This window comes from Lactuca saligna, chromosome 7 (genome assembly GCF_052625555.1).
Source record: "Lactuca saligna cultivar CGN05327 chromosome 7, ASM5262555v1, whole genome shotgun sequence".
In the NCBI taxonomy this organism is placed as follows: domain Eukaryota; kingdom Viridiplantae; phylum Streptophyta; class Magnoliopsida; order Asterales; family Asteraceae; genus Lactuca; species Lactuca saligna.
In genome coordinates this window covers 32,205,441-32,232,209 of record NC_136423.1, presented here as the reverse complement: position 1 = coordinate 32,232,209, position 26,769 = coordinate 32,205,441, and the positions used below count along the sequence as shown (strand labels likewise).

At 35.6% G+C, this 26,769-nt stretch overlaps 3 protein-coding genes across 5 annotated transcripts; 2 read left to right on the top strand and 1 right to left on the bottom strand.

The window, feature by feature from the left end:
- Positions 1–6,586: 6,586 nt before the first annotated feature.
- Positions 6,587–7,606, bottom strand: LOC145006805 (uncharacterized). Its single transcript, XM_078965852.1, has one exon. It carries the CDS (start codon positions 7,604–7,606, stop codon positions 6,587–6,589), a length of 1,020 nt encoding a protein of 339 aa, XP_078821978.1.
- Positions 7,607–9,022: 1,416 nt separating this feature from the next.
- Positions 9,023–17,327, top strand: LOC145004457 (uncharacterized). The gene is made up of 15 exons (XM_078963383.1): positions 9,023–9,397; positions 10,805–10,966; positions 11,061–11,126; positions 11,209–11,352; positions 11,537–11,650; positions 11,890–11,991; positions 12,111–12,296; positions 12,563–12,652; positions 12,750–12,884; positions 13,498–13,620; positions 14,102–14,187; positions 14,835–15,447; positions 15,595–15,672; positions 15,754–16,777; positions 16,937–17,327. Exons 1-14 carry the CDS (start codon positions 9,134–9,136, stop codon positions 16,771–16,773), a joined length of 3,183 nt encoding a protein of 1,060 aa, XP_078819509.1. The 5' UTR covers positions 9,023–9,133; the 3' UTR covers positions 16,774–16,777; positions 16,937–17,327.
- A 2,593-nt stretch (positions 17,328–19,920) lies between these two features.
- Positions 19,921–24,881, top strand: LOC145006011 (uncharacterized). 3 transcript variants are annotated; one of them, XM_078965108.1, is made up of 3 exons: positions 19,921–20,094; positions 21,388–21,479; positions 23,458–24,881. In XM_078965108.1, exons 1-3 carry the CDS (start codon positions 20,019–20,021, stop codon positions 24,739–24,741), a joined length of 1,452 nt encoding a protein of 483 aa, XP_078821234.1. In that variant the 5' UTR covers positions 19,921–20,018; the 3' UTR covers positions 24,742–24,881. The 3 variants fall into 3 exon arrangements, with proteins under 3 accessions (XP_078821234.1, XP_078821233.1, XP_078821235.1); XM_078965107.1 differs by having other exon boundaries at positions 21,385–21,479; XM_078965109.1 differs by lacking the exons at positions 19,921–20,094; positions 21,388–21,479 and adding an exon at positions 22,291–23,362.
- The last annotated feature ends 1,888 nt before the right edge of the window (positions 24,882–26,769 follow it).

Sequence of the window (26,769 nt, the reverse complement as noted above, 5' to 3'; positions counted from 1 at the left end):
AAATGTTGCGCCCAAACCACGCAATCCATATTACCTTTACAAAAATATTTGTTTTTAAGAAAAAAAATAGCTATATATTCAACAATTAAAACGACGCTATGGTTGAGAATGATTCATTTTTTTTGTTAAACCAAAATCAGATTGGAAATTTTGATTTTTTATTTTGGAAAATACCAAACCATTGGTTTTTCGATTTTTTTAATATATTTTTTGAGGTTTTGTTTTTTTATTTCATAAATTTATTCATCAATAAATGTTGCTTTAACAAAAATAAATAATTTGCTAAAACATAATATAAGACGAAGTTTGTTCACATTTAGGCATTAAAGTTTTTTTTAGAGGGAAACGAACTTTCAATTTTGTTCACATTTAGTCATTAATTTTTTTTTTCATTCTTTGCTTGTCACTGAACTATTAAAATTGTTCACATTTTACCCTTTCGACCGGTAAGATATCAAGTATTAGAAAACACAAGTAATCAAACTAAGTCTTTGATTAATTGGAAAATAACTCAAAACCAATATTGTTTTTCTGTACAAATCATGACTCGGTATATATATATATATATATATATATATATATATATATATATAACATTCCTAGTCTACCAACTTGTAGAATAAGATTAGGAGACTAAAAGCGACTTGCTTAAGCCCCAAGATTCTTGGACTCCAAATCCTACGTGACTTAGAATTCCAACAATCACTTCTGAATCTCTAAGTCCTTCTAGAGAATTCTTCAATCCCGATCAAGCTCCGCATTTCCTTGAACTTGGTTCGAGCTAGTGGTTTCGTAAGAATATCTACCCTTTGTTCTTCACCGGGGATGTATTCCACCTCCACTTGTTCCCTTTCGACGCAATTACGAATGAAGTGAAACCTCATGTGAATGTGTTTACTTCTTCCATTAAAAATGGGATTCTTCGTTAGTTCGATAACCGATTTGTTGTCAACTCTAAGAATCACTTTCTCTTGCGCTTTGTTCATGATTTCTCCAAGCAAATCTTGAAGCCATATTGCTTGACATGCGGTTGTCGTGGCCGCCATGAATTTCGCCTCGCAAGATGATAAAGCAACTGTATCTTGCTTTTGCGAACACCATGTAATTGGAGATGACCCATAGTAGAAAAGGTGACCGGTTGTGCTTCTTCCATCATCCGGGTCAACATTGTGACTACTATCACTATAACCAATAAGTCGCCTTTGTCCCATCCTCTCGTACTTAATTCTGTATCCCCTTGTTCCTCGTAAGTACCTTAGAATGTGTTTGATTGCACCGCCATGTGATTCTCTTGGACTTTGCATATATCAGCTAACGACTCCAACCGCATATGCCATATCGGGTCTTGTTTGCAAGAGATATCTAAGACATCCTACCACCTTTCGATATTGTGTCGGGTCGATTTCGAGTTCATCTTCTGCCTTTGACAATTTATTTCCTGGTTCTATTGGTATGTGGGTCGGATTGCAATCATGTAAACTGGCTTCTTTTAAAATGTGTTGAGCATATGCTTCTTGGTTTATAGCAATCCCCGATTCTTCTTGCTTAACTTCAATGCCAAGGTAATAAGTCAATCTTCCAAGATCCGACATCTCAAAGTTCTTGGACATCTCTAATTTGAACCTCTTGATCATGCTCAAATTTGTACCCGTGACAAATAAATCATCAACATAAATTGCTAAAAGTAGCAAGTTAGATCCTTCACATTTCTGATACACTGATGGTTCTTTCATGCACTTTTGAAATTTCATACTCTTCAAAATCCCATCAAGCTTCGTGTTCCATGCTCGAGGTGCTTGTCTTAGACCATATAGTGCTTTTGTAAGGCGATATACTTTATGCTCGTTGCCTTTCTTTATATAGCCTTCCGGTTGTGACACGTAAACAGTTTCTTTTAATTCTCCATGTAAGAACGTTGTTTTAACATCCATGTTGTCACACCCCAAAATCGAGAACGGCGGAATACGTTATGGGGTGGAGGACGTCATGTCAAGTATCACAACATATGCAATATAGTAATCAAAGTACAACAACCATTGCATTAATAGTAATAATTTTACATAGGTTACATTTCATAGCAACATCAAAGTAAATACATAACATAACATAGTTGCAGCTTGGTTCTAGGCTGACTTCGCAAAAGCTCCCGGGATGTACCTGTCTATCGATGATATGAGAATACAAGTTATTTTGAAAGCGAGTATCAACATTTTATAATGTTGGTGAACTCATAAGTATTTAATGACATTAGTATAAATACACATTTTTATTCAAAATAACCTCATGAAAGATGGTAGTTTAGAATCTACAGAGCATTAGAATTCTTTCCAGAAAATCCTATATTTTCTAAATAAAATTAGTCTTCTACCAAGACCCAATTGTTTTGTGTTTAAACCAAGGAGTATCTCTATTAAGAGCAGTCTTCTACCAAGACCCAATAGTTTTATGTTTAAGGAGTAATTTCCCCAAAAGTACTATCATTATCAAAATATAGTTTTTACTTTAAAGGAATTGTGAGAAAGGTCACAAGTCAAAATAATAGGGAAAAATAATATTTTACCTCAGCAGAAACACTGCTGGCTAAAAGTGAATAAAACCTAGACTCCAGGCAGGACGCCTCGCAAAGCTTAAAGGTAAATAAATCATAGACTTCAGGCGGGACGCCTTGCAAAGTCTAAGAAGGTAAATAAATACGTAGACTCCAGGAAGGTATCGAATGGACAATACGCCTGGCCCAGTCTAAAGGAGAATAATACATAGACTCCAGGAGGGTATCGAATGAACAATACGCCTGACTCAATCTAAAATAGAATAAAACATAGACTCTGGAGGGTATCGAATGAACAATACGCCTAGAAAAGTCTAAAAATAAGTAAAACCTAGACTCCAGGAGGGTATCGAATGAACAATACGCCTGACTCAGTCTAAAGGAGAATAAAAGGGTGAATGTGAACTCGTATGTAACCATGCTGATTGACGATCGAATCCTTGATGACCATCCAGGTCACGCGTAAAGTTAGTAACATTATGTCACCCATAGGCCTTACCGGCTCGGATTGTAGCTAGCAGTCAGGATGCGGGAGTGTCTATCCCGTATAGATTTATACACATGATGTCCGCTCTCCCTCCAGGAGACCCTGGTTACACGGCGATGACGCTATGAAGCATCATATCGGGAAATAGTGCATCACATTCCATTTAAAGTATTATAATAATAGTATAGACTCATGAATGAACTGACTCATGAGTAATTCGTCGTACTAGAGAGGGAGAGAGAGAGAGATAGAGTGTGAGAGTGAAAGAGAGAGTGAGAGAGTGAGAGAGTGAGTGAGAGAGAGAGAGAGTAAATAGAATCTCCTAACTATTCCTATAATAGTTACTAGTGTTCTAGAACTATGAATAATGGAAGGATGCATTTGCTACCCAAAGGAGATGAGCTGGCTGAGAGATCTTTTATGACCATACATGTATACATGATATATAACTAATATTTAAACGACCTTCGGACGGATAACCGATACCCCAGAGCCACATCCAAACAAGGAAAAGGAGGTAGGGCGAGCTGGCCTTCCTAAGTCCTTTAAACATTACTTATATAACTATACATAAACGGACATGCATTTTATAACATAAAAGCATAAAAGAAAATTTGGTAAAAAACTTTGGAAAACTTATGAATAAGAATTTATAACTTCATATCCTTTTATAAAACAAGCTTTGAAAACCTTTGGAAAATCTTTAATAATCTAAAAGAGGATATTCATACTTTAAAGAGACTCGAAAACATTATTTGGAAACCTTTAGCTGGATAAAGCAGTTTAACATGCAAAAATCTATTTTGCTATACAATTATTAATCATATGTGATTGATTTAATAATTGTATAGTTCAACTTGTATTCCCTCCCATAAAAGCAGTTAAAATCATTTAAAAGGTTAATTCAGGGGTATGAACTCACCTGACGTGGGTGATTCGGATGAACGGACGGTATAGGATGCTAAGTGTCAAGTGAGGACTTGAACACACACACGAATCCTATTTAACATGTAATGATACATTTAAGTATCCAATTAGTCATTTAATAACTAATTATGCAAGTAAAGACATCCTAATACATGAAAACACCTTACCACAAGTGCTAGGAGTACCGAGGGTTGCATATAAAGGGAGTATGGCCTCACATGGAGTTTACTCCTCAAATGGTGGCCCTTAGGAGTGTTTACGGTTTTAAGACCATTTCCCCCATGAGTTTACGGCCGTAAACTCATGGAAATGGTGTCATTGGGTGCTCAAAGGTCTTAAACTACTCAAGGAATTATGCTAGACTCGAATCAAGGGCTATGGAAGTGATTGAGGCTCAAAATGGACACTTTTGGAGTTTACGGTCCTTGGACCATTCCCTTGGGAGTTTACGGTCATAAAAACATGGGTTTACGATCGTAAACACATGTTTATCCATTTCTTTCGTGGTTTGATGTTTCTAGGTTATGCATGCAAGGTTCTAGTCACTTATACGACGAGCATAGGAAGGTGTTAATGGCACTTAAACACCCTTTGGAGGTGTTTACGGTTTTGGGAGGTCCCCAATACGTAAACTCATGTTCTTGAGGGATTTTTGGTGTTTTCAAGTGCTAAACTTATCAAGGAAAGGATTTATGCTAGTTGTCAAGGCTTAGAATGAACTAGGGCACACTTTGGCACCCTTTTTAGGGTTTACGGTCCAAGAACATCTTGGACCGTAAACACCTTGTTCTTGGTGTTTCATGGGTGATTCCTTGATACATGGAAGTATAACACACCTTAATATACTCTAGGATAGAAGCACTTACGATATGCGAAGGTTGGGATGAAAGCTTGAAGATCCTTGGGAGAGAAATCGGGTTTTCTCTAGCTTGAAATGGAAGAAATGAAGGAAAATGGCCAAGTGCCATATATATAGCCTTTGGGGTTTGCGGTCCAAACTCCCTTGTTTGGCCGTAAACACGTAGTCAAGGTGTTAATTTATTTATCGTTATACAAAACACCTAACGGACACTTCCATTTAATTGTTCGTTCGACGAAAAATCTAAATAAAATACTCGAACGAGCTTAAATCCAGCCAAAAATGTTTTGGGATTAATTTGGCTATTTTTTTAATGTGCTTGATTGTGGAGTTTATACGAATGAAAATTTCGGGTTGTCACACATGTGGTGAAGCTCCCACCCATGAGTAGCTGCTAAGGCTATAAGAAACCGAATGGTTTCAATTCGAGCTACTGGGGAAAATACTTCTTGAAAATCAATACCGGGTTTTTGCATGTAACCTTTAACAACTAACCTTACCTTGTATTTATTAATGGTGCCATCTGCATTTTTATTCAATTTGAACACCCACTTGAGTCCAATTGGCTTCACCCCCATAGGTTTGTCATTGGTTGTTAGAAGGAGTTCTTCTAGATTATCAAGATCAAGATCATAATCTTGAAATCATCTTGGAGGTACTCTTGTTCTTGATGGTCTTTGATTTGTAGCTCCTTATTGAACATTATTATTACCGGACTTGGTTGTTCATTATCTTGTACTTCCGATTCTTCTCTAATCTCATGATCCAATTCAATTGGTTCAATTGGATCATTGTCTACATCGTTTCCTTTGTTGTTGTTCACATCATCTATCGGATAGTCCCATGGTATTATGAATGAGCCTGATTCTTCATTGTTGGTTCCTGCTTCTTTAATCCAATCCCACCCTTTGGTTTCATCAAAAATAACATCTCGACTCACGATTATTTTTTGTGTTACCGGGTTAAACAACCGATAAGCTTTCGTACCCGATTTGGAACCAACATGCACTAGTGGTCTTGATCTTGCATCCAACTTATTTAGATTAACCGGTTCAATTTTTGCATGTGCTAGACACCCAAATATACGAACATTTTCTAAATTTGGTTTTCTTTTATACAACTTTTCGTACGAAGTTGTATCACAAAGGACTCTTGTGTAAACGCGATTGATTAGATTTGTAGGGTGATTTACTGCTTCTCCCCATAAGTAGTTTGGAACATGCATTGCCTTCATTATACTTCGCGTCATGTCCATAAGTGTTCGGTTTCTTCGTTCCACAATTCCATTTTGTTGTGGAGAGTATGGGGCGGTAAGATGGCGTTTGACTCCGTTTTGTTCACCAAAAGAATTAAACTCGAGAGAAGTAAACTCACCTCCTCGATCGCTTCTAAACACTTTCAAAGGCTTGCCAATTTCATTCTCCACCAAAACTTTGAATTTTTTGAAGTGTGTAAATGCCTCACTCTTTTCTTTTATGAGATAAATCCACATAAATCGTGAAAAATCATCAATTAGTGTAAAAATATACCTATTTTGACCCTTGGTTGCCGGCGTGATTGGATCGCATAAATCATCGTGAACAAGTTCTAATGGTTGTTTCGCTTTGTATGTCGTCATAGTCGGGAATGACTTTCTTGTTTGCTTGCCCACCAAGCACGATTCACACAATTAATTCTCATGATCAAATTGAGGTAACCCTTTGACTAAACCCTTCTTGGATGTCGTTTTCATTGACTCGAAATTGATGTGCCCAAGTCTTACATGTCATCGCGACGCATCTTCACTTAGTCTCGAATGAAGGCAAATAGGGACACCAATTTGTAATTTTATTTTATAAAGGCAATTTGGTGATATTTGTACTTTCATTAATAAGCAATTATCGTCATCGTGCATGGTTAAGTAGTTGCCTTTCATTCGAATATCACACTCGGCTTCAGTTGCTTGTCCGAGACTTATAATGTTGTTCTTGAGATCCGGTATGTAGTAAATCTCCGTCATCAGCCTTTGTTGACCTTTCTTGCCTTGGAAAAGTATAACACCTTTTCCCTTGATTTTTACACACAAATTATCTCCAAATTTAACCCTCCCGGTTGTGCCTTCGTCAAGCTCAGAGAAAAATGACTGGTTCCCCGTCATGTGATTGCTCGCCCCATTATCCAAATACCACACATCGTTGTCTTGTGAGTCGTATCGAGACGGTATCAACTTCTCTTTGTTCAAAAACACGGTCTCGTGTAAAAATATGATCTCGTCGGTGTCGTCATATTCGGTAAAATTACTTTCTTGTAATTTTTTAATTCGGTCCGGACATTGAGACGCGAAGTGACCCGTCTTATCGCATCGGTAACATATAATTTTGGATCGGTCCTTTTTCGGTTTACTATTCGGATCAGAATTGGGATTGGGCATACTGTTGGATTGGTTAGTATTGGACCGACCATTATTTGGCTTTCCTTGGGCCTGTTTTGATTTAATTTTGCTTGGGCCAGCTCCACTTGATCCGGATCCACTTGAGTTATTAAACCCATGTGTTCTGTTTCCAGACCCGTGAGCTTCCATCGATTTCCCCTTTGATCTCCAGTTGCGATTCGAAGATCCACCATCGACGAACAAGGCTTTTGATCCTTCTCCTCCATCATCTGCTTCCTTCACCCTCTCTTCATACGCTTTCAACCGCCCGACGATGTCCTCAAACCCGACTATCTTCAAATCAAGAACCTGCTCAAGTGACGCCATGATATGAAGAAACTTTCTTGGTGCGGATTTTAGCAGCTTCTTCACCATCTTTGATTCTTCGATGGTTTCTCCCAGTGACGCCGATTAAGAGGCGATTCCTGACAATTTCCCGGCGAAAGAATCGATTGATTCTTTCTCTGACACCATCAATCTGTCGAACTCGGTATTTAGGGTTTAAAGTTGAGCTTCTTTCACCCGATCGGTGCAACATGCCTCGATTTGATCGAGTTCCAAAGGATTTTAGCTGATTCGATATCTCCCAACTACATAATCAAGGATTCCGGTATTGCTTGGTACAACAATCCGATTGCCAGGTAATTTTTTTCTTCATTCTCTTCTGTTCCAGGGTCAATTACACTCCATGCTTTATGAATTCTGATCACTACTTTCATCCTTAGTGCCCAGACGGTATAGTTAGTGGAAGTAAGCATTGGACATGCCACTGTGGTTGTCCCAACCTCTTTCACTCTCACCGGAGGAGGCCGTGTACCGTCTTCTACGTCTGACATATTGACCTAGCTCGTCAATAGGTAAGTAACTCGGTCTCACGACTTCTTAACTTAAGCTCTGATACCAATTCAAGTATTAGAAAACACAATTAATCAAACTAACTCTTTGATTAATTGGAAAATAACTCAAAACCAATATTGTTTTTCTGTACAAACCATGACTCGGTATCTTATATATATATATATATATATATATATATATATGGGAAAAGTGAATATACCCATAAGGGTATATAAGTTTAGGTACCCAAACACACCATAATACGTCGTTTTAAGTAATATATTCATTATAATGTTCTTAAACTTCAACCCCTAACTTGATTTAATTTCAAGATTTTCGAAATTTCACTATTATTTTCTCTTATGTCACATCTTTTTGTCGAACACTTATTAAGTTATATTTATTATAATTGAAAATGAAAATTAAGTAAGAGGAAGATAAATGTGTAATAAATAAAAATAATAGAAGTAAATCAATTTAGAAGTTAAATTATAAGAACATTGCACAATTATAATGTATTATATAATACAAAACGACGTAGTATGGTGAGTTTGGGTACCTAAGCTTATATACCTTAAGGGTATATTCACTTTTCCTTTTATATATATATATATATATATATATATATATATATATATATATATATATATATATATATAACATTCCTAATCTACCAACTTGTAGAATAAGATTAGAAGACTAAAACCGACTTGCTTAAATCCAATATTCTTGGACTCCAAGTCCTATGTGACTTAGAATTCCAACAAGGTAAAATGTGAATAATTTTAATAATTCAGTAACAAATAAATAATAAGAAAATATTTAGTAAATAAATTTAAATAAAATTAAAATTTTATTACCCTTTCAAATCATTATCTTTTGGATTTTCATGAATTAATTTTTTAAAATATATTTGAAAAAAAGGATTTAAAGCAACTGTCCGTCCTAGAATTTTCTTTTTTCCTTCTGACCGATCGGCAAAACGTTCCCACAAACAGTCACTATTCCAACTTCCAAGTTCATAAACGCAATCGGTTTGTCCTTGTAACATACGATCTAAGCACGATGAGATTTTTCAGCAGGAGCACTTCCAATGACTCGTCTCAACAATCACCGTCGACGCCGTCTTCTTCAACTCCTCTTTTTTCACCATCCACTTCCGTCGCTTCTGGCCCTGCCAGGCCCATTCGTCTCGTCTATTGCGATGAGAGAGGAAAGTTTCAGATGGATCCCGAAGCTGTTTCTCTTCTTCAGCTTGTTAAAGAACCCATCGGCGTGGTTTCAGTCTGTGGTCGTGCTCGCCAAGGCAAGAGTTATATCTTAAATCAGGTACTTTTCGATCTCTTTCAAGGGGAGACCTTGGGTTTTGGGTTTTGTAGAAATACTTCATGCCTGATTCCTTTCTTTATGGTCGTAATTTTGAAATTAGGGTTTTAATGTAACCATTACTTACGAAACTGGTTAATTCAGTATAAATGTAGTAATAAGTAGCTAATTGGCACCAGTTTTAGTTGTTACCAAGTAATGAGTAATTGAACCATGATTTGTGCATACTTAATTATTATGAAGCTAGGGTTTAAGGAGGACTATAGAATCATTATTGGGAAATTTGTTACGTTAATTGCTATGAGGTTGATTATAGGTTATGGAGATTAGTTGAATTGACCCAGTACGACAAATTTGGAGTGCCATCTATTTTATTCATAACAGTTCACTATCCATGCCTTTTTCCTTGCTTTGGAGCAAGTTTGATTGTTTTAATCAAAATTAATGATGCATAGCTAGTTAGCTACTGGGTTTGTGGTGTTTGAAGATTTTTTGCTTATTCTAGAGTTAGGGTTTTGGATGGTGTGGCTATGAAGTATGAAGAGCTGGTTACATAGGGCTAAGTTAATAGTAGAAGGTATAGTTTATTAAGAATGCTCTCTATACTTATAACACTTCAGATTTAGTATGCAGTATAGCTCTAGATGTTCGATGTAAGTTGTAATAAAGAACTGCAAAAGCTGTTGGCTGTAATGTAAATATGTAACACACTCTATCCTATTGATAATAAGTTTTAGGTCAAGAAGTGAAGAAATTATACACACAATCAAGACAGAATAAATAAAAATTAAGGGTAAAATCTATAGAATGTTTGATTCATCAGGGATTGTTTACCAATATGAAGGCAATTAGCATATGCCATTTAGTTAATCGTCTAACATCGTTTTCTTCATGAATGGAATTGATATTGCTAAGTTTTGATGAATGTTGATAGAAGTTCAACTACAGGAGTAGTCAAATTATTCAAAAAAATCAAATCAAAAATTGAAACCTTCTTTTCTGATACTTGTGAGGTTCCCAATATAAGTGAAATTCATCAGTTCAAAACGGGGATAGTAAACTTCTTTTTGAGAGACCATGTCCGATTTTACAGAAGCTATTAGCATCTTTTGTTACATAATAGTTAGAAACATGTTATATTGATAGATTAAACCTGCTCTGGTGCATCAATGATCTATAGCTGCAGGTCACACGATGACATAATTTGTAGTATATTAGCATTGTATTTCTCTATTTATGAAAAAAGGTTGACATTTTCACATGTTGCTTTATTGATCTGGATTTTTCGGTACATGTTACATCTATTAGTGCCATGTCCCTTTTATAACATGTTAGTTTCCACCTTCATGATAAGTGGCAAAGTTTATGAAGTTTATTCATACATAATACACTGCATTTTAATATTTGTAGCTTCTTGGAAGGAGTAGTGGATTTAAGGTGGCATCAACTCATCGTCCTTGCACAAAAGGGCTTTGGCTGTGGAGTACTCCTTTAAAAAGAACTGCCCTTGATGGAACTGAGTACAATCTTCTATTGATTGATAGCGAAGGAATTGATGCCTATGATCAAACGGTTGGCTTGACTTTTTGTAAAATATTTTAGAGCCTTTATGTTAAATTGTATGATGATATTCTTTATTTCCTTTTCTATCCATTTCATTTTACAGGGAACATACAGCACACAGATCTTCTCTCTTGCTGTACTCTTATCAAGCATGTTCATATATAACCAGGTTGGTTTTTTTGTTAATAACATTGATTCATTCTATGCATGGTTGTTATTTCATCTCATTGTTCATGTCTTTCTTTTGTCAGATGGGAGGTATAGATGAGGCTGCACTTGATCGTCTCTCTCTTGTAACTGAAATGACAAAGCATATTCGTGTCAGAGCCTCGGGGGGTAAAACCACAGCTTCTGAACTCGGACAATTCTCCCCAATCTTTGTGTGGCTTCTAAGGGTACATTCATATTGATTCATGCCACTTTGTTTTTTTCGACTGCGTTTGTTACACACGACATCTGGACAAGCTTTCTAGGGTTATTTTCGATCATTAGGAGGGCATTTACGTCTTTTGTACAAATGAGAGATCCCGTGTTCTTTTACTATGTACTTTTTTCTTATCACCATGTTCCAAATTGCAGGATTTCTATTTGGATTTGGTTGAGGATAATAGGAAAATAACTCCTCGTGACTACCTAGAGCTTGCTTTGAGGCCAGTTGAAGGTGGTGGAAGAGATGTTTCAGCTAAAAATGAGGTCTTTCCTTCTGCTTAATCTTCACTGCTCAAAATGAAATTTAATATCTTTGAACTTATGTTATTGAAGTATACTCTAAATTTAAGCACCAAAAACCACTGATAAGCAAACTACTACCACACCACTTGGTTCATGTGGTGGGTGGTTTAAACTTTAAGATCATAAATATGGTTCAACTTTTCACATATTCTTTGATTCTTTCTTAATTTTCTGAACAATTGATGATCTATAATTTATAGATTCGAGAATCCATCCGAGCTCTCTTTCCAGATAGGGATTGTTTCACTCTTGTGAGACCTTTGAGCAATGAGAATGAGCTCCAACGGCTTGACCAAATATCAGTAAGTAATCTTTTTCATAAGCATGAAAAGTTCAGTATTCATTATACTTATTATATATCATGTACCTTAGGAAGATTGTCTCTAACATTAGTTATCCCAAATCATACTCACACGTGTAGATGGAGAAATTGAGGCCAGAGTTCAAAGCAGGACTGGATGAGTTAACAAGGTTTGTATTTGAGAGAACTAGGCCCAAGCAGCTGGGGTCCACGGTTATGAATGGACCTATTTTTGCTGGCATCACTCAGTCTTTTCTGGATGCTCTCAATAATGGTGCAGTTCCTACAATCACTTCCTCATGGCAGGTTAGTTCTTTAAGGCTGTGTTTTTTGCTTTATGTTGTACGAGTATCATGTATCAGGTTGATGTTGTATAGTTAATCCAATTTTATGGAAAAAGACACAACATAAGATATTATTGGACATTGAAATGATAGCTTGATCAAAATAACGGGAAAGTTTCCTTTTTCTTGGCTTTCTCTATTAAGTTGTTCTTTTTTGCATCTAGTCAAGTAGAAACATCCATATCTATATTGGATAATTTCAACTTGTCAACTATTCATTTATTTCAGAGTGTTGAAGAAACAGAATGTCAAAAGGCATTGGAGTATGCTACTGAAGTTTACAAGTCTTCTTTCGATCGTACACGACCCCCTGAGGAAGTATGTTTTTTTTTTTAAATCTTCATTAGTTTTTGTTTTTTCCTTTTTTACCCTTTGGTCACCTGTTATAATTATTCACTTTTTTGAATGCTTTTAGGCTGCATTACGAGAAACACATGAAGAGGCTGTTCAGAAGGCTGTGTCTGCTTTTAATTCTACTGCAGTAGGGGCGGGCTCCGCTAGGCAAAGATGTGAAAAGCGTCTTCGTGTTTTTTTCACAAAGGAATTTGAGGTAGCTTTTCTGGAAAAACCATTAGGGATAAATACAAGAAACATACTTTCATTTATTTGTCCATTATAGTATCCTACTTTTATTTCTTTCTATTACAACATTGTACTTTCAGTTTTTTTTTTCTTATAAAGGCATTGTTTGTTGAAAAATCTACCCAATTATAACCTTCTACTTTCAATCTTTTCTTTCTTAGGACATCATACTTTAAAAAGCCTATTTGATTATAGCAATGAAAATTGATTTGTATTTGGATGAAATTGCTGTGATTGGGTAGGCTTTTCAATCCACAGTATTTAATAAGAAAAAATTAAAGTAGGAAGATATAATTATAGAAGCAAATCAATTAAATTACGTTGCTATTTCTTCCATTTTACCCAAACCTCTATTAGATCTCATGTCTAGAAGTGGGAGTGGGTTCATCATCACAAGTGGATTATTCATGGTTGTCTTTATAACAAGACCCCCCCCCCCCCCCCCCCCCCCCCCCCCCCCATAACACAAAAGCAACACTTTATATTTTGATAGTCCCAAAAAATGCAATGCTTAATTTCCTTTTGGAAAGAGTCGTTTCTTTACCTATTTGCTTAATACATGTTATAAACTATTGATGTAGGATTATAAAAGGGAGGCCTTTATGAAGGCTTACATGCAATGCTCAAATGCCATACAAAAAATGGAGAAAGAACTACGAGCAGCTTGTCAAGCTCCAGCTGCAAAGTTTGATAATATTCTGAAGGTAAATTTATGTTACTGACTCAGAAACTACAGTTGGGTTGTTGGGAGGGAAACTCTGACTTTTTTTCCATGATAAATGATGTCTAGAAGTTTTATAGAAAAAAATTGGCATGCTTGAGAAAATGGAAGGAAAAAATAATGAGGGCAAATCTGTAAAAAGTTAGGACCTAATGGAGAAAGCTTCTTTTCTCTAGATTTCTCTATTAGGTCATTGTTTCTGCATTAAGTTGCAGCTAACATCTATTAAATTTTCATTAACCACCGAAAGATAACTAATGGGTACTTTAAAATTAAATGACATTTTACATTTGTAATTCCATCATTTTCATATGACTCCACGGTTTTGAACTTTGTAGTATGCTAATTGCCAAAACCATCTCTTCTTTAACTTTTTTGGGTTCATATTGTTGTAAGTTTTTTTTAGATCTTAGTAATGTATTGATCCTAAAAGTACACAATTATTTTGTTTTTGTCATATATAGGTTCTTGATCAGCTTTTAAGCAGCTATGAAGCAACTGCTTATGGTCCAGAGAAGTGGCAGAAACTAGCTTCTTTTTTACGACAAAGGTTTTTGATTTTATATTTTCAGTCAAATGCAAGAAATAGCAATTTACTTTCATTGATTTTGTTTTATAACATTCTACTTTCGTTTCTTCCTATTACAACATTTACTTTGTAAAATCTACCCAGTTATAGCAATTTCACCCAAATATAAAACAATTTCCACTGTTGTAATTTGGTAGATTTGTCAATGTATAATGTCTTAATAAGAAAAAATTGAAAGTACAACACTACAATTTAGTAGTTTTTTAAAGTACAATGCCTTATTAAGAAAAAGAGTAAATTTCAAAATTGGTCCTTAAGCGTTCTGATTATGCTAAACCCTTTTCAATTTTGGTCCTTATTTGAAGGTTTCATTCATTTTGGGCTCTGAGACTTTCTTTTTGTCTTGTATTACATTGTTCTAGGGATCAAAATCGATATGAAACCTTAAAATAAGGACCAAATTTTAAAAAAAAGGATTCAGTTTTGGACTAAACATGGTGAAAATTAGAAAGCATAGGAACCATCTTTGTAAGTTACTCTAAGAAAAAAATTGGAGGTACAATGCTGTAATAGAAAAAAAAAAAAAGATGAAAGTATAACTTTAAGCTCACTTTCTTTGCTAGTTTTTCTCTAGATTTTAACATTTTTCTTTTTCTTTGACTTTTAAGCTTGGAAGGTCCAGTTCTCGACTTCGTGAAGAAACAGATAGACCACATCACCTCAGAAAAAAGCTCCCTCCTCTTAAAATGTCGCTCAATTGAAGACAAAATGGGATTACTCACAAAACAACTAGAAGCAAGTGAGAAATACAAATCCGATTACATAAAACGCTATGAAGATGCCATTAAAGACAAAAACAAGCTTGCAGAAGAGTACATGACTCGAATATCCGATCTCAAAAACAACTCGAGCTCATTAGAAGAAAAATACTCCAACTTATCAAGAACACTGGAATCAGCCAAAAGAGAATCCATAGAATGGAAAAGAAAATATGACATAGCATTATCTAAGCAGAAAGCCGGGGAAGAACAAGCTTCATCTGAAGTAGCGAATTTGAAGGCGAGGAGTAGCGCGGCTGAAACAAGACTGGCGGCTGCCCGGGAACAAACCGTGGCGGCTCAAGAGGAGGCGGCAGAGTGGAAACGGAAGTATGACGTGGCGGTAAGGGAGGCAAAGAGCGCGCTCGAGAAGGCGGCGGCGGTTCAAGATCGCGCGAGTAAACAAACACAGAACCGCGAGGATGCTCTACGGGCAGAATTTGCATGCACGTTAGCTGACAAGGTGACACATCCCTCTCTATCTCTCTAATGGTTTATCATCATGAGGAGGGCATTTATGTCTTTTGCACAGACAAAACACTTGTTTTATATTTTATAGGGGATAAAGAATTGAAACCTGATTTTTATTCAACTGCAAATGAAATTGTAGGAAGCGGAAATAAAAAGTAAGGCAGCAAAGATTGATCAGGCGGAGCAGCGTGTAACTACTTTGAGGTTGGAGTTGAAGGTGAGATTCTTCTAAATAGCTAACCATAATGGAAATCATTTTTCATGCATTATATTTAATATCTTGTACTCTAATTCTCAGGCTGCAGAGTCAAAAATAAAAAGCTACGATTCAGAAATATCCGCTTTAAAATCCGACATCAAGGAATTAAGCAAACAGTTAGAATCCGCAAACGCAACAGCTCAATCATACGAAAGAGAGTCGAGAATTCTAGAACAAGAACGAATCCATTTACAACAAAAATACAGATCCGAATTCGACCGATTCGAAGAAGTCCAAGAAAGATGCAGAACCGCAGAAAAAGAAACAAAAAGAGCAACCGAGTTAGCCGACATCGCCCGGGCAGAAGCCATGGCTGCCCAAAAAGACAAAAACGAAATCCAACGCTTAGCCACCGACCGGCTGACCCAACTCACAAAACTCCAACAACACATCGAAACCCTTTCCCGCCAAAAAACCGACTTATCACACAAACTAAACCAATTCCAATCCGCTGAAATGGACGCGATATCCAAAGTCTCGATTCTAGAAGCAAGAGTCGAAGAAAGGGAAAAAGAGATAGAAAATTTATTGAATACAAACAACGAACAACGCGCGAATACGGTTCAAGTCCTTGAAAGTTTATTGGAAACCGAACGGGCAGCTCGGGCAGAAGCTACAAACCGGGCAGAAGCGCTTTCGGTTCAACTACAAGCCACACAAGGGAAGCTCGATTTGTTACAACAACAAATGACAACGATTCGGCTTAATGAATCTGCTTTGGATAACAAACTTAGAACCGCTTCACAAAAAAGGTTTCGGGTTGAAGAAGAACATGAAATGGGGACGGATTCGGTTCAGGAGATTGGTAGGGGGAATAAGAGGTCGAGGAGTACGAATAGTCCGTTGAAATTTGGTTTGAGTGAAGATGGTGGTTCGGTTTTTAAGGGGTATGATGGTAATTATAGTCAAGAAACGGAAGATTACTCGAAATTTACTGTTGTAAAGTTGAAGCAAGAGCTCACGAAGCATAATTTTGGTGCGGAGTTGCTTCAGTTGAAGAATCCTAATAAGAAAGAGCTTGTGGCTCTTTATGAAAGATGTGTTCTTGGGAAAGAATGAAACGGTTAGTTTACCTACCAAATTGTTACTTTTTACCCATAATGACAATGTGCTTTGTATTTGTGCTTACATTTCTATACTGATATAGGCAATGTATATTATTTGTTATATTATGTAAGTATGTTGCTCTTATGGGTAAGTGAATTGAATAATTTTTGTGCAGGGTTATTTCAATGAAAGAAAATCTCAACTGGTGGCTGTCTCGTTCTACAGAAATCATAAAACCGTAAATTTATTGACTTTGAGTGTAATTTATTTGATGTATGTTTTAGTATAGTTAAAATTAGCGGGTTTTTTTTTTTTTTTTTTTTTTTTGATCACAGGTGTGTTATAGATAGGTTAATTTATCTTTATATATTCTTCTGGTTTTTGGTGGGGGTGGTAGAGGGTTTTTCTGTGTTGGTTTTTGGTTTGGTGGAGGTGAAGACTGATTTAGAATGACTGCTGTGTAGGATTGACCAATGGTAAGTAATGTTTTCAAGACTTTTTAGACGCTTTTATTTTTTTTGTTAATTTAGTTTAATGTAATTTTGATTTGAAGGTGTGTTGAAAGATGATCTGAGTTGTTATAGACATTATTGTAGTTGACAAATGGATAAAGAATTAAGAAAATGTTTCCACCCGTCATTCGGATTAAACCTTAAGTTTTGTTTTTGGCTGAAAAAACCTTACTTAATGACCACTTTTCTGATTTTTTTTGTATTTATCAGGTTTGTAGGTAAATAGTCACTCACATTCTATGTGGATTGCCCAATTCGATGTTGCATAGTTCACAACGGTAAGAAAGAAATAACTCACGAAGACAAAAGTAGTAATCACCACACAAAGTACATTATCAAAAACATTAAAAATTTGAAAGTACATTACCAAAAAGAATTAACACTCTCAAAGTACATTACCAAAAAGAATTAACATCTTTAAAGTACATTACCAATAACATTAAGATTTGAAAGTACATTACCAAAAAGAATTAACATCCTCTAAAGTACATTACTAAAACAACATCTTCAAAGTACATTACCAAAAACATTAAGATTTTGAAAGTACATCACCAAAAGGAAATAGCATCTACAAAGTACATTACCAAATACATCAATTGAAACTGCAAGTTAGGCAAAGGCAACAAACCTTTTTTTTTTTGACAAAAATTGTAATCCTAGAATGGCCTTGACAAAATAACTAACAACACTAATAAAACCTTAAGATACAAACCACCGCTCAACTTTTGCTCTTGAAGCTTCTTATTTTGGTCTTAAAACTTATTCTTTTGTTCTTCACACTACCCTTCTCATTTTTTTTTGTTTCAACTTTAATTTAAGTTCATTCATTTTAAACTTCTTCTCATGATTTTCTTCCTCCAAAACCTTTATCTCATAGTACATTTCAAGAAATAGATCCTTGTAGCTTTGTATTGTAAGTTCTTCATCAACCCATTCAAAAAATTTAGAGCCTTTTCATTTACCCTGTAAAATAACAAAAATACGAATCTTTAAATAGATTCTACCACTAACCTTGATGAAACATTTCATTATTTTCGCATTCAATGACTAACCTTGAAATTTGGACATCCGTAAAATTTTCTCCCATGATTTTTTGGAGTCCATAATGTAAATAGAGGTTCCCCAACCTCACAATCGCACAACATGGTTGCATCATAGCTACGATTTCTCCTTGTGATGGTTGACATGGAAGAAAAAGCCATGGAAAGGTATAATAAGAAGAGAAAAACATAATATGTGAAACTAGGGTTTCTAAAAGAGGGGTTCATGTTTTTATCAAATAGGGATAACGGGTTATGGTCCAGGTCATTAAATGAGGATAGGTCAACCAGTTCTAACCGGCTATTTATCTACAAACCTGATAATTTCGAAAATTGAAAAAGTGGTTATTAAGTAAGGTTTTTTTCGGGCAAAAAAAAAACTTAAGGTTTAATCCGAAAAAAAAAAGTCAAAATGTTAGGTATTGTTTAAAATTATATATATATATATATATATATATATATATATATATATATATATATATATATATATATATATAACACTCACTATGCTACTCATAAATCTACACCTTTTGTGTTTCGTCTCTAGCGAGAAACCCTCAATCTTTAGGTGAGAGACACCTTTACGTTAACTTTTTGATACCACTATGCTATAAGCTTTTTTGGTATATATGTTTAGTATGATTGGATGCCACGATTGAGTAAAATATAAATGGTAATATAAACACCTTCGTATTTCAACTAATATATGGACAGTAAAATCTGGTGTTGGAAAGTCGGAAGGAGAAGTGTTATAAGCTTTGAATGGAAGCATCGGTTAACGGCGGCAGTAACTCTAATTGTCCTAAGGTAGTGTAATTTCTTGTTGCATAAGTAGCGGCCTGCATGAATGGTGTAACGACTTCCCTTCTGTCTCCCGACATTGACCCGATGAAATTGAATTCTTCGTGAAGCTTCCTCAGTTTGGGGGATTAATTGATTGGATACCCAAGAACAATAATCTTTCTTGGAAACAACTTCTACGACGATAGACATGGGTCATTTTTCTTTGGCATCTGTGCCCCAGCCCTATGTGTAAATAGTTATAAATGATTAAATTTAAATGTAGACACAAATTGCAACCGTTTGTACTATATCTAATTAGAAAAAAATTATTTTAAAATAGAATCCAAGCTCATCAATCTTCTAGGAATTTTTTTATTTGTACATTTACAAACAATGATTACTAACTTATTAAAACTAATGAGACAAAAATTATAATTGTGTCCAACCCAAAAAAGTTGAAGGTAATTTCTAAGCTTCATTGCTGTCTATACATGTATTGATGTATAAACTAATGCATATTGATATATTGTTAAAGACAACCATCTTTTACCCTACCAATATATAGTTAGAAAATTCATCATTTTTTCATTATCTTTTTTAGCATAAAAATATAGACTTCAAAATAAATATCAAAGTTATGTATAAAAAATAGTGCGTAATAAACTCTATGAATTGGGGAATGATATGTTTAGCCAATAAGCTCAAATAAGTTAATTTTAGATACATTTGTTATTTTAAATTTTAAAAAAATCATTATATTTTTTATAATAATTACAATAATCACAATATTTTAGAAATTCGTATAATTATTATATTTTGGATAACCATTGGTCCATTAATGCCTGAAAAGGGGTTGTGAGTTTTGACAAGAGAAGTCATTCCTCGTCGTATATCCTTCCGGCCACCGTAAAATCTCACTGAAATGGACTTGCATGTATTGGCCGACGCTGCCGATGGTCTTTCCGCCATGGAAACTGTGCCTGAAACTGTGCCTGAAGGTGAGTTCTGCGCTTCTTGCAGAATAATTTGAATTTGTACATTTTTTGAGTATCCGTAAAGTATCTTTCTATCGAGAAGGTATTGTTCATTAATTCCTTCAAACGATTCAAACCCCTACCCCTGATACAGTAGCAATGGGCGCTGACAAGCTGTTCAGTGACTAGAAACACCGTTAGGGTTGTTTAGCTGATGTTGAATCTTTGTCTATTTTTATTTTGTGATACGTCTATTCTAAAATCAAGAAGAATTAGATTCATTTCACACACTCACATTCGCAATTTGAGTTTGTTACGACTTCCGATTTACATTTATGGGGTCGTTTTTTTTTTTTTTTTTTTTTCTGACTGAGTTCTTCCAAGTTGATTGAAGTCGGTTAAAGTTAGTAAATACATTTATGTCAATCAATCAGTTTTCTTATAGAAGTATTTCCTCCAAATCTGACCCCAAGGAATAAGAAAACCAGCATCACAATTCATAATCAGTTTTTGTCAAGCACTAACAAAGGAATAGGATTATTTTTTTACCTTATGCAATTAGAAAATAAGAATCTGCATAAGCTTTTGTCAAAAACACAAAATTGATTATTGCAACTTCTATCTCAATGTCCCTTTTTTTGTGGTTTATATGATCCAAACATTGAAGATCTAAAACATAGATACCCATCTAATGTTCTAGGGCTACATGCAAGGAATATCAACATACTTTAACTTATTTGTATTCTACAGCATCTTAACTATATTTCTTTCTATTACAACATTGTACCTTCAATTTATTTTTTCTTATCAATGCATTGTACTTTGAAAATTTTACCCAATAATTGCATAATTTGCGTTGTACTTTCAAGTTATTATTATTTTTTCTTATTAAGCCATTATACATCGAAAAATCTACTAATTTAGGATGACATTGCTATAAATGGTGGATACTATAAAATAATAGGAATAAATGAAATTGGGATGTTATAAGTTATAACAAACAAATCAATGAAAGTACACTGCTAGTTCTTGCATTTAAGTGTTTAACCCTTTGTTCTATTTGCTCCCGTGAATTTATTTTTGTTTGTATTTTGTAATACTTTGAATTTTAATAAATGTGACTGAAAAGTTATTTTGCACTACCTTTCTCATCTCTACGCCATGTATGCATGCAGTAATAACAGGTTGCAAAAATCCTTTCTTTGTGCAAATAACATTTTCTGAATCCTTTTCATCAGAATTATAATTCAAGCTGCCCTATTTATGGATCGAATTATAATGTGTAGTTTGACTGTAATTTCCTTAATTGTTCAGCAGTTGGTTCTCCTGAAGAAGATTATGGAATTGCTGATGGTGACTCATTGGAATTAAGGACTTCACTCATTTCAGAGGTTGAGAAAACCAACTCGGTAAGCTCCTTATTTTGTCTATTGTGCATAGCCAATGTTTATCATTTAACTTTAAGCTTTCTTTATGGTTCATAGTTAATTATTACCTGTTTTTAGATTATTTTTTCGTAAGACAAAATTGCAAAAATGGTCCCTGTGGTATGTATGCATTTTTTCCGAGGTTTAGTCCAAACCTTGATATTTTTGTGTTTCGTGGTCCTTTTGAGCTAGTTTCATTGCATTTTTGGTCCTTCCGAATATTGAAATGACTGTAATACCCTTGGGGTATTTATTTTCCATTTTTCTTTCATTTTTTTAATTTAATATTTATCTAATTATTTTAATAATTAAAAAATAGGAGGGACCAACCACCTCTCTCTCTCTCTAACCTAAAGACTCCATAGCACCAAGAACACATACATACACACTCCAAGAACACATACATACACATTCCAAATTTTTTTATGGTTCTTAAAAACACACAAACACATACACAAAAGAAACACACTTGTAAATGAGAAACAATTTCTGCAACTAAACAAACAAAATAATCGAAACCGAATCTGGAACACTAAAAAAAGACCTAGAAAGTGAATATGAGAGAGTGTGTGTGTTTGCATTTCAAAGAACAGAGGTATGGATAAAACAAGAAACAAAGAGACAAAGGCTTTGGATGTATTTATCCCCAAACGATACGGATGAAAACAAAACCCCACACAATCGGGTTTAAAGAAACAAAAACCCAAATTGTAAGTAATGACTGGTATCTAGATTTCTTGAAAATTCTATTCAATTTCATTTGGGTATCTCTGTATACAACTCATTAACCAATGGATTAGGTAAAGAAAGAAATCACACGACCTATTTTACATGAATGTATACATTTCTTGAAAAAAATGCTCATTACATCTGGGTGTTGTCATCTAAAGCCTTGCGAAACACATAATTTTTGAGTTCTTGGAAGCATTAGAAGAAAACACAATTTTGAGGGAGAGAGGGAATTCGTGAGGACACTGGTCCCGGCCTAGTGCCATATCCACTATGGAAGACACAATTTTTGAGTTCTTGGAAGCATTAGAAGAAAACACAAAGCAGCCCGAGTCAATGCCAAGGCAAAAGAAAATCGAAGAAAAAATGGTGCTGAAACACCGTTCTCACGACACGAGGAACTAATCCTCACGGGGTGGGATCAGTCTGGCAGAAAAATTCTTCTTTTGTTAAAGCTTATCAACCTTCGTTACCTTTTCCTTCTCGAGCTAGAGTGCATTCATTGGAACAAGAATATAAAAAGTTTATGAATCAAGTCAAGGGTATTCCAATCAATACCCCATTTATTGAATCCTGAGCTAAAGTTCTCGAATATGCAAAATTCCTTCAAGATTTAGTTGACACTCGCCAACAATTAGAGAAGACATCTAAGGTAGTTCTTAGTGAACAAAATTTAATGGTGATTATGGAAGGAATACCAAAGAAAATGGGAGATCCGAGACGCCTTACACTACTTTGTGAGTTTGGAAATAAAATTGGTATTCCAAAATATTATCTATACAATCCTAAAAAAATAAGTGTATCAAATATCATCTCAATCAGAGTAAATCATAGAATGCGGAAACATTTGGTGTGTGCTTTGCAATCAGAGTAAATCTAGGGTTCTTACGTATTCCGATTTGGGGGCAATTTCACATGAGTTTGGTGCTTAATTATTGCCTTGTTAGAACGATTTGTGTTGATTGTTCATGCAATTTGTGTTGAATAATACTAGACTAGACTGATTAAGACCCCTTCTTGACTAATTTCGAACTACACCCTTAAATGATTTCAAACCTGCGTAACCTTTTGATTGATCTCGGCCTAGACAAAAGTCAAACAGGGAATCGATTAGAGCAACTGGACGTACGCCCAACGTAATTTTCCTGTGCAACTCCAAATTTTTGTTTTAAAATCTGTTAATGTTGTGATTATTTTGTTGGTTTTTATGTTTGATGCTTGTTTTTTGCAGATTATGGCTCGAAGAAATCAAAGGAGAAACCACCCAAATGACATAACCGACCATCGTTTCTTGCAATTCCCACGAAGTCTTAACAATGAAACTCGTGGCAAATATTTGAACACCTTAAGTTTACTGCTCACGAAAGAGATTGACATCGCACCTTCATTCGACTGGGGATTGGCATCCCAGACTGGACTAGACGAACGGATCCAGAATTTTTTGCAATACACCTACTTGGACGCGAGTGGTGTGTCATTGTTTGTATGTCGAGGTTGGGAAAGACTGTTCAAGATTGAGGAACCTGTTTATCGGGAATTTTTGTTGGAGTTCTATTCTACAGTTTCCTATGACCATAGTAAGACACCCGATGACAGGACGGCTTTTTCCTTTCGACTTGGTGGTATGAGTAGGGAATGCAGCGCAATTGAGCTTGCCGTTAGAGTGGGAATATATACTAAGGATGAGACGAGGAGTGTCCACTTCCCGACATTCCTTGCTAATTGTGTTACGAAACAGCCGGATGATTATAACGAAAATACTTTTTGGGCTGAGATTACTGGGGGAGTTTACATACCATCCTCTGCTCGGGGGAAGATGATTCGGTCCACCACTTACAGATTATTGCATCGTTTGATTTCTATGTCTCTCACACATCATAAAAATAGTGAGAGAGTGCCTTCTACAGATTTGTTTTTCCTGTGGACCCTTATTACACCTGGGAGGCACCTGAACCTCCCAATTGCTTTAGCTGCTTACATGGGGAGGAGGGCTAGGGGGCTTCGCGGGGATAGCCCAATTTGTGGTGGGCACTTCATCACGCGTTTAGCTCGATCATATCAGTTGTTGATGAGGGGGATCACGAGATCTATGGTGTTCTATGATACGAGGCCGATGAGTTTACAGTTGATGGAATCGATGCGAGTACTTCAGCGTGGTGAGGATGGTATTATCCGGATACGACCAGATGATGTGGCTGCTGAGGAGGGTGTAGTTGAGTCAGCACCTGAGAGACGGGGGAGGCGTAGACCTGCTCTTCAAGGAGCGCAACAGGGACCTGAGCCAAAGATAGATATACGTTACCTTGTTCAGCGCATGCACGAGAGCCTTCAGCGCATGTACGAGCGCTTTGATATAATGGAGCGTAGACAGCAGTGGTATATGGATGCGATGACTGCATTCTTTGCCCATCAAGGTTTTCATTATCCGACCCCTTTTCCTCCAACATACCAACAACGACATGATGGAGCAGGCACATTAGGAACACAACAGCATGACGATGGGGATGATGAGTGACCTAGTTATCATTTTTATGTTATTTTATTTTTGGTTTATTAGACTTAGTTTTAATTCTTAGTTTTATTTTTATTTTGGTATGTATTTAGTTTAAATTAGGACGTTTTATTTATTTTTGGTTTATGTAATTTTGTTTTTCATGTTGATGCTCTTTGATTGTTTTATATCTTTGAAGAATTTTCGTCCTTAGAAAGCTGACAGTAAGTTCAGCCGCTAGGACCGACTATTGTTTTATCACGAGAGAAAAAGTCGTGTGAGAGTTTGAAGTTTACAGTTAAGACCCACGACTTCTAATAAGTGTGGGATGTGCGCCGATATTGTGAGAATTTATTATTTAGAAGAGTAGCGTTTCTACCACATCATGGAGTTTTATTTTGACGCGAAACAGAAGTATCATTCCGGCTGCCACTATATGGTTGACACTTTCCTATGTCATGGGGAGTTTTTCATCGCAAGAGAAGGCTGTCATTCTCGATACCACGACGTGGCCACCAATTACCACGTCGTGGCCATGCTATTATTTGCAATATAAATTTTTCCTCACTCGATGACACGGCGTGGTCGACACTTTCCCACGTCGTGGATACTACACATTGCATTAGTTTGCAATTCTTTGCACCACATTTCAGAAGTCGGTGTTCTTGATTTTTTTTCCGGCAAATTTAGAAGCAACAGTTCCAGTTTCTATTCTTCCACCACATTTATGGAGCAACTTTTAGCAGTCCCATTTGATCTCGTCACCACTATCCTAGGGGAGTCTGTTCTCTTTTCTCATTTTTTACCGTTTTTATGTGTTTAATTAGCTTAATGCATACAATGAGGTCATTGTATAAAATAAGTGTGGGGTAGGAGGTCGAAAAATGATTTAAATTGGAAAATTTAAAATTTTATAAACTTGAAATAATAGTTTAATTTAGGAAAATCTAGTAATAATTAAAAAATTTGCTAATATTGTATGGGATGATCTGATGAGAACCCAAATGTTTACCTGAGCCAACACATCTTATAGTGTATTTGTGACATCCTATTTCCTAGTGAAAAGTCATGAGATATGAAATGTAATCTGGTAGTTTATATGACATAATACGTTTTGCAGCTTAAACCTGAAATCTATCCAGGAGAGCTTATGTAGTCATTGCACTCAGACTAATACCTTAACTAATAAATGTTGAAGTTAAGCTCCTTGCTTAAGCATGTAAGATTTAAGTGAAAAAAGTGAGATACATGTAAAAAAAGAGCGATAAATTACCAAAAAGTGAAACAATTTTGGAGTAGTCAAAATATGAAATTTAAAGATCAAAATTCTGAAGAAATCCAAAAAGTTGAAGATACCAAAAATCAATCAAAGAAGGTGGTGAATTCAAAGAAATCAAATATCAAATATTCAAAGAAGTGAAGAATTCAAAGAGCTCCATTGTGGTATCAAAGTTGTAATTTTTCTAGAATTTATATATGCTTGGTTGTTTAACCAAAATATCTTGTGGTTTAGAAAGATTTCTGAGGATTGATTCGGAGGGTTGCAAAAATGAGTGTCGTATAAATTAAGGGGTGAAGATTCATAAGGATTGTGATTATTTATGTAACATCCATAAAAATCATGCCAAATTTAAAGTTTCAAAAACATTTAAAACCCAACTGTTGATACAATTTTTTTTTTCAAAATAGTTCTACATCAGAGTCTCCCGGAAACAAAATCATAAAAGTGAGGAGCGGTACGATCATGCCTTCGCATTACCGCGATCATCTGGGATACCTGAAACAATAATCAATAAATATAAGCTTGAAGGTTTAGTGAGTTATCCCCAATATACCGATACACATACAATCCAAATAACACATATATAGATAACAACATGTAACGGGTCCACGACTTTACAATCTGGATTACCCTGGGTCCCACAGTGTGAGTCTGGATTGCCTTTCGTGCCCGCAACTCACATTTGGATTTCCACCGAGCCCATAGTACGAGTTTGGCATGCCCTACCCGGCCCTCAGCTAGTATCGAGAATGCTCCTAGGGTTTGTTGGC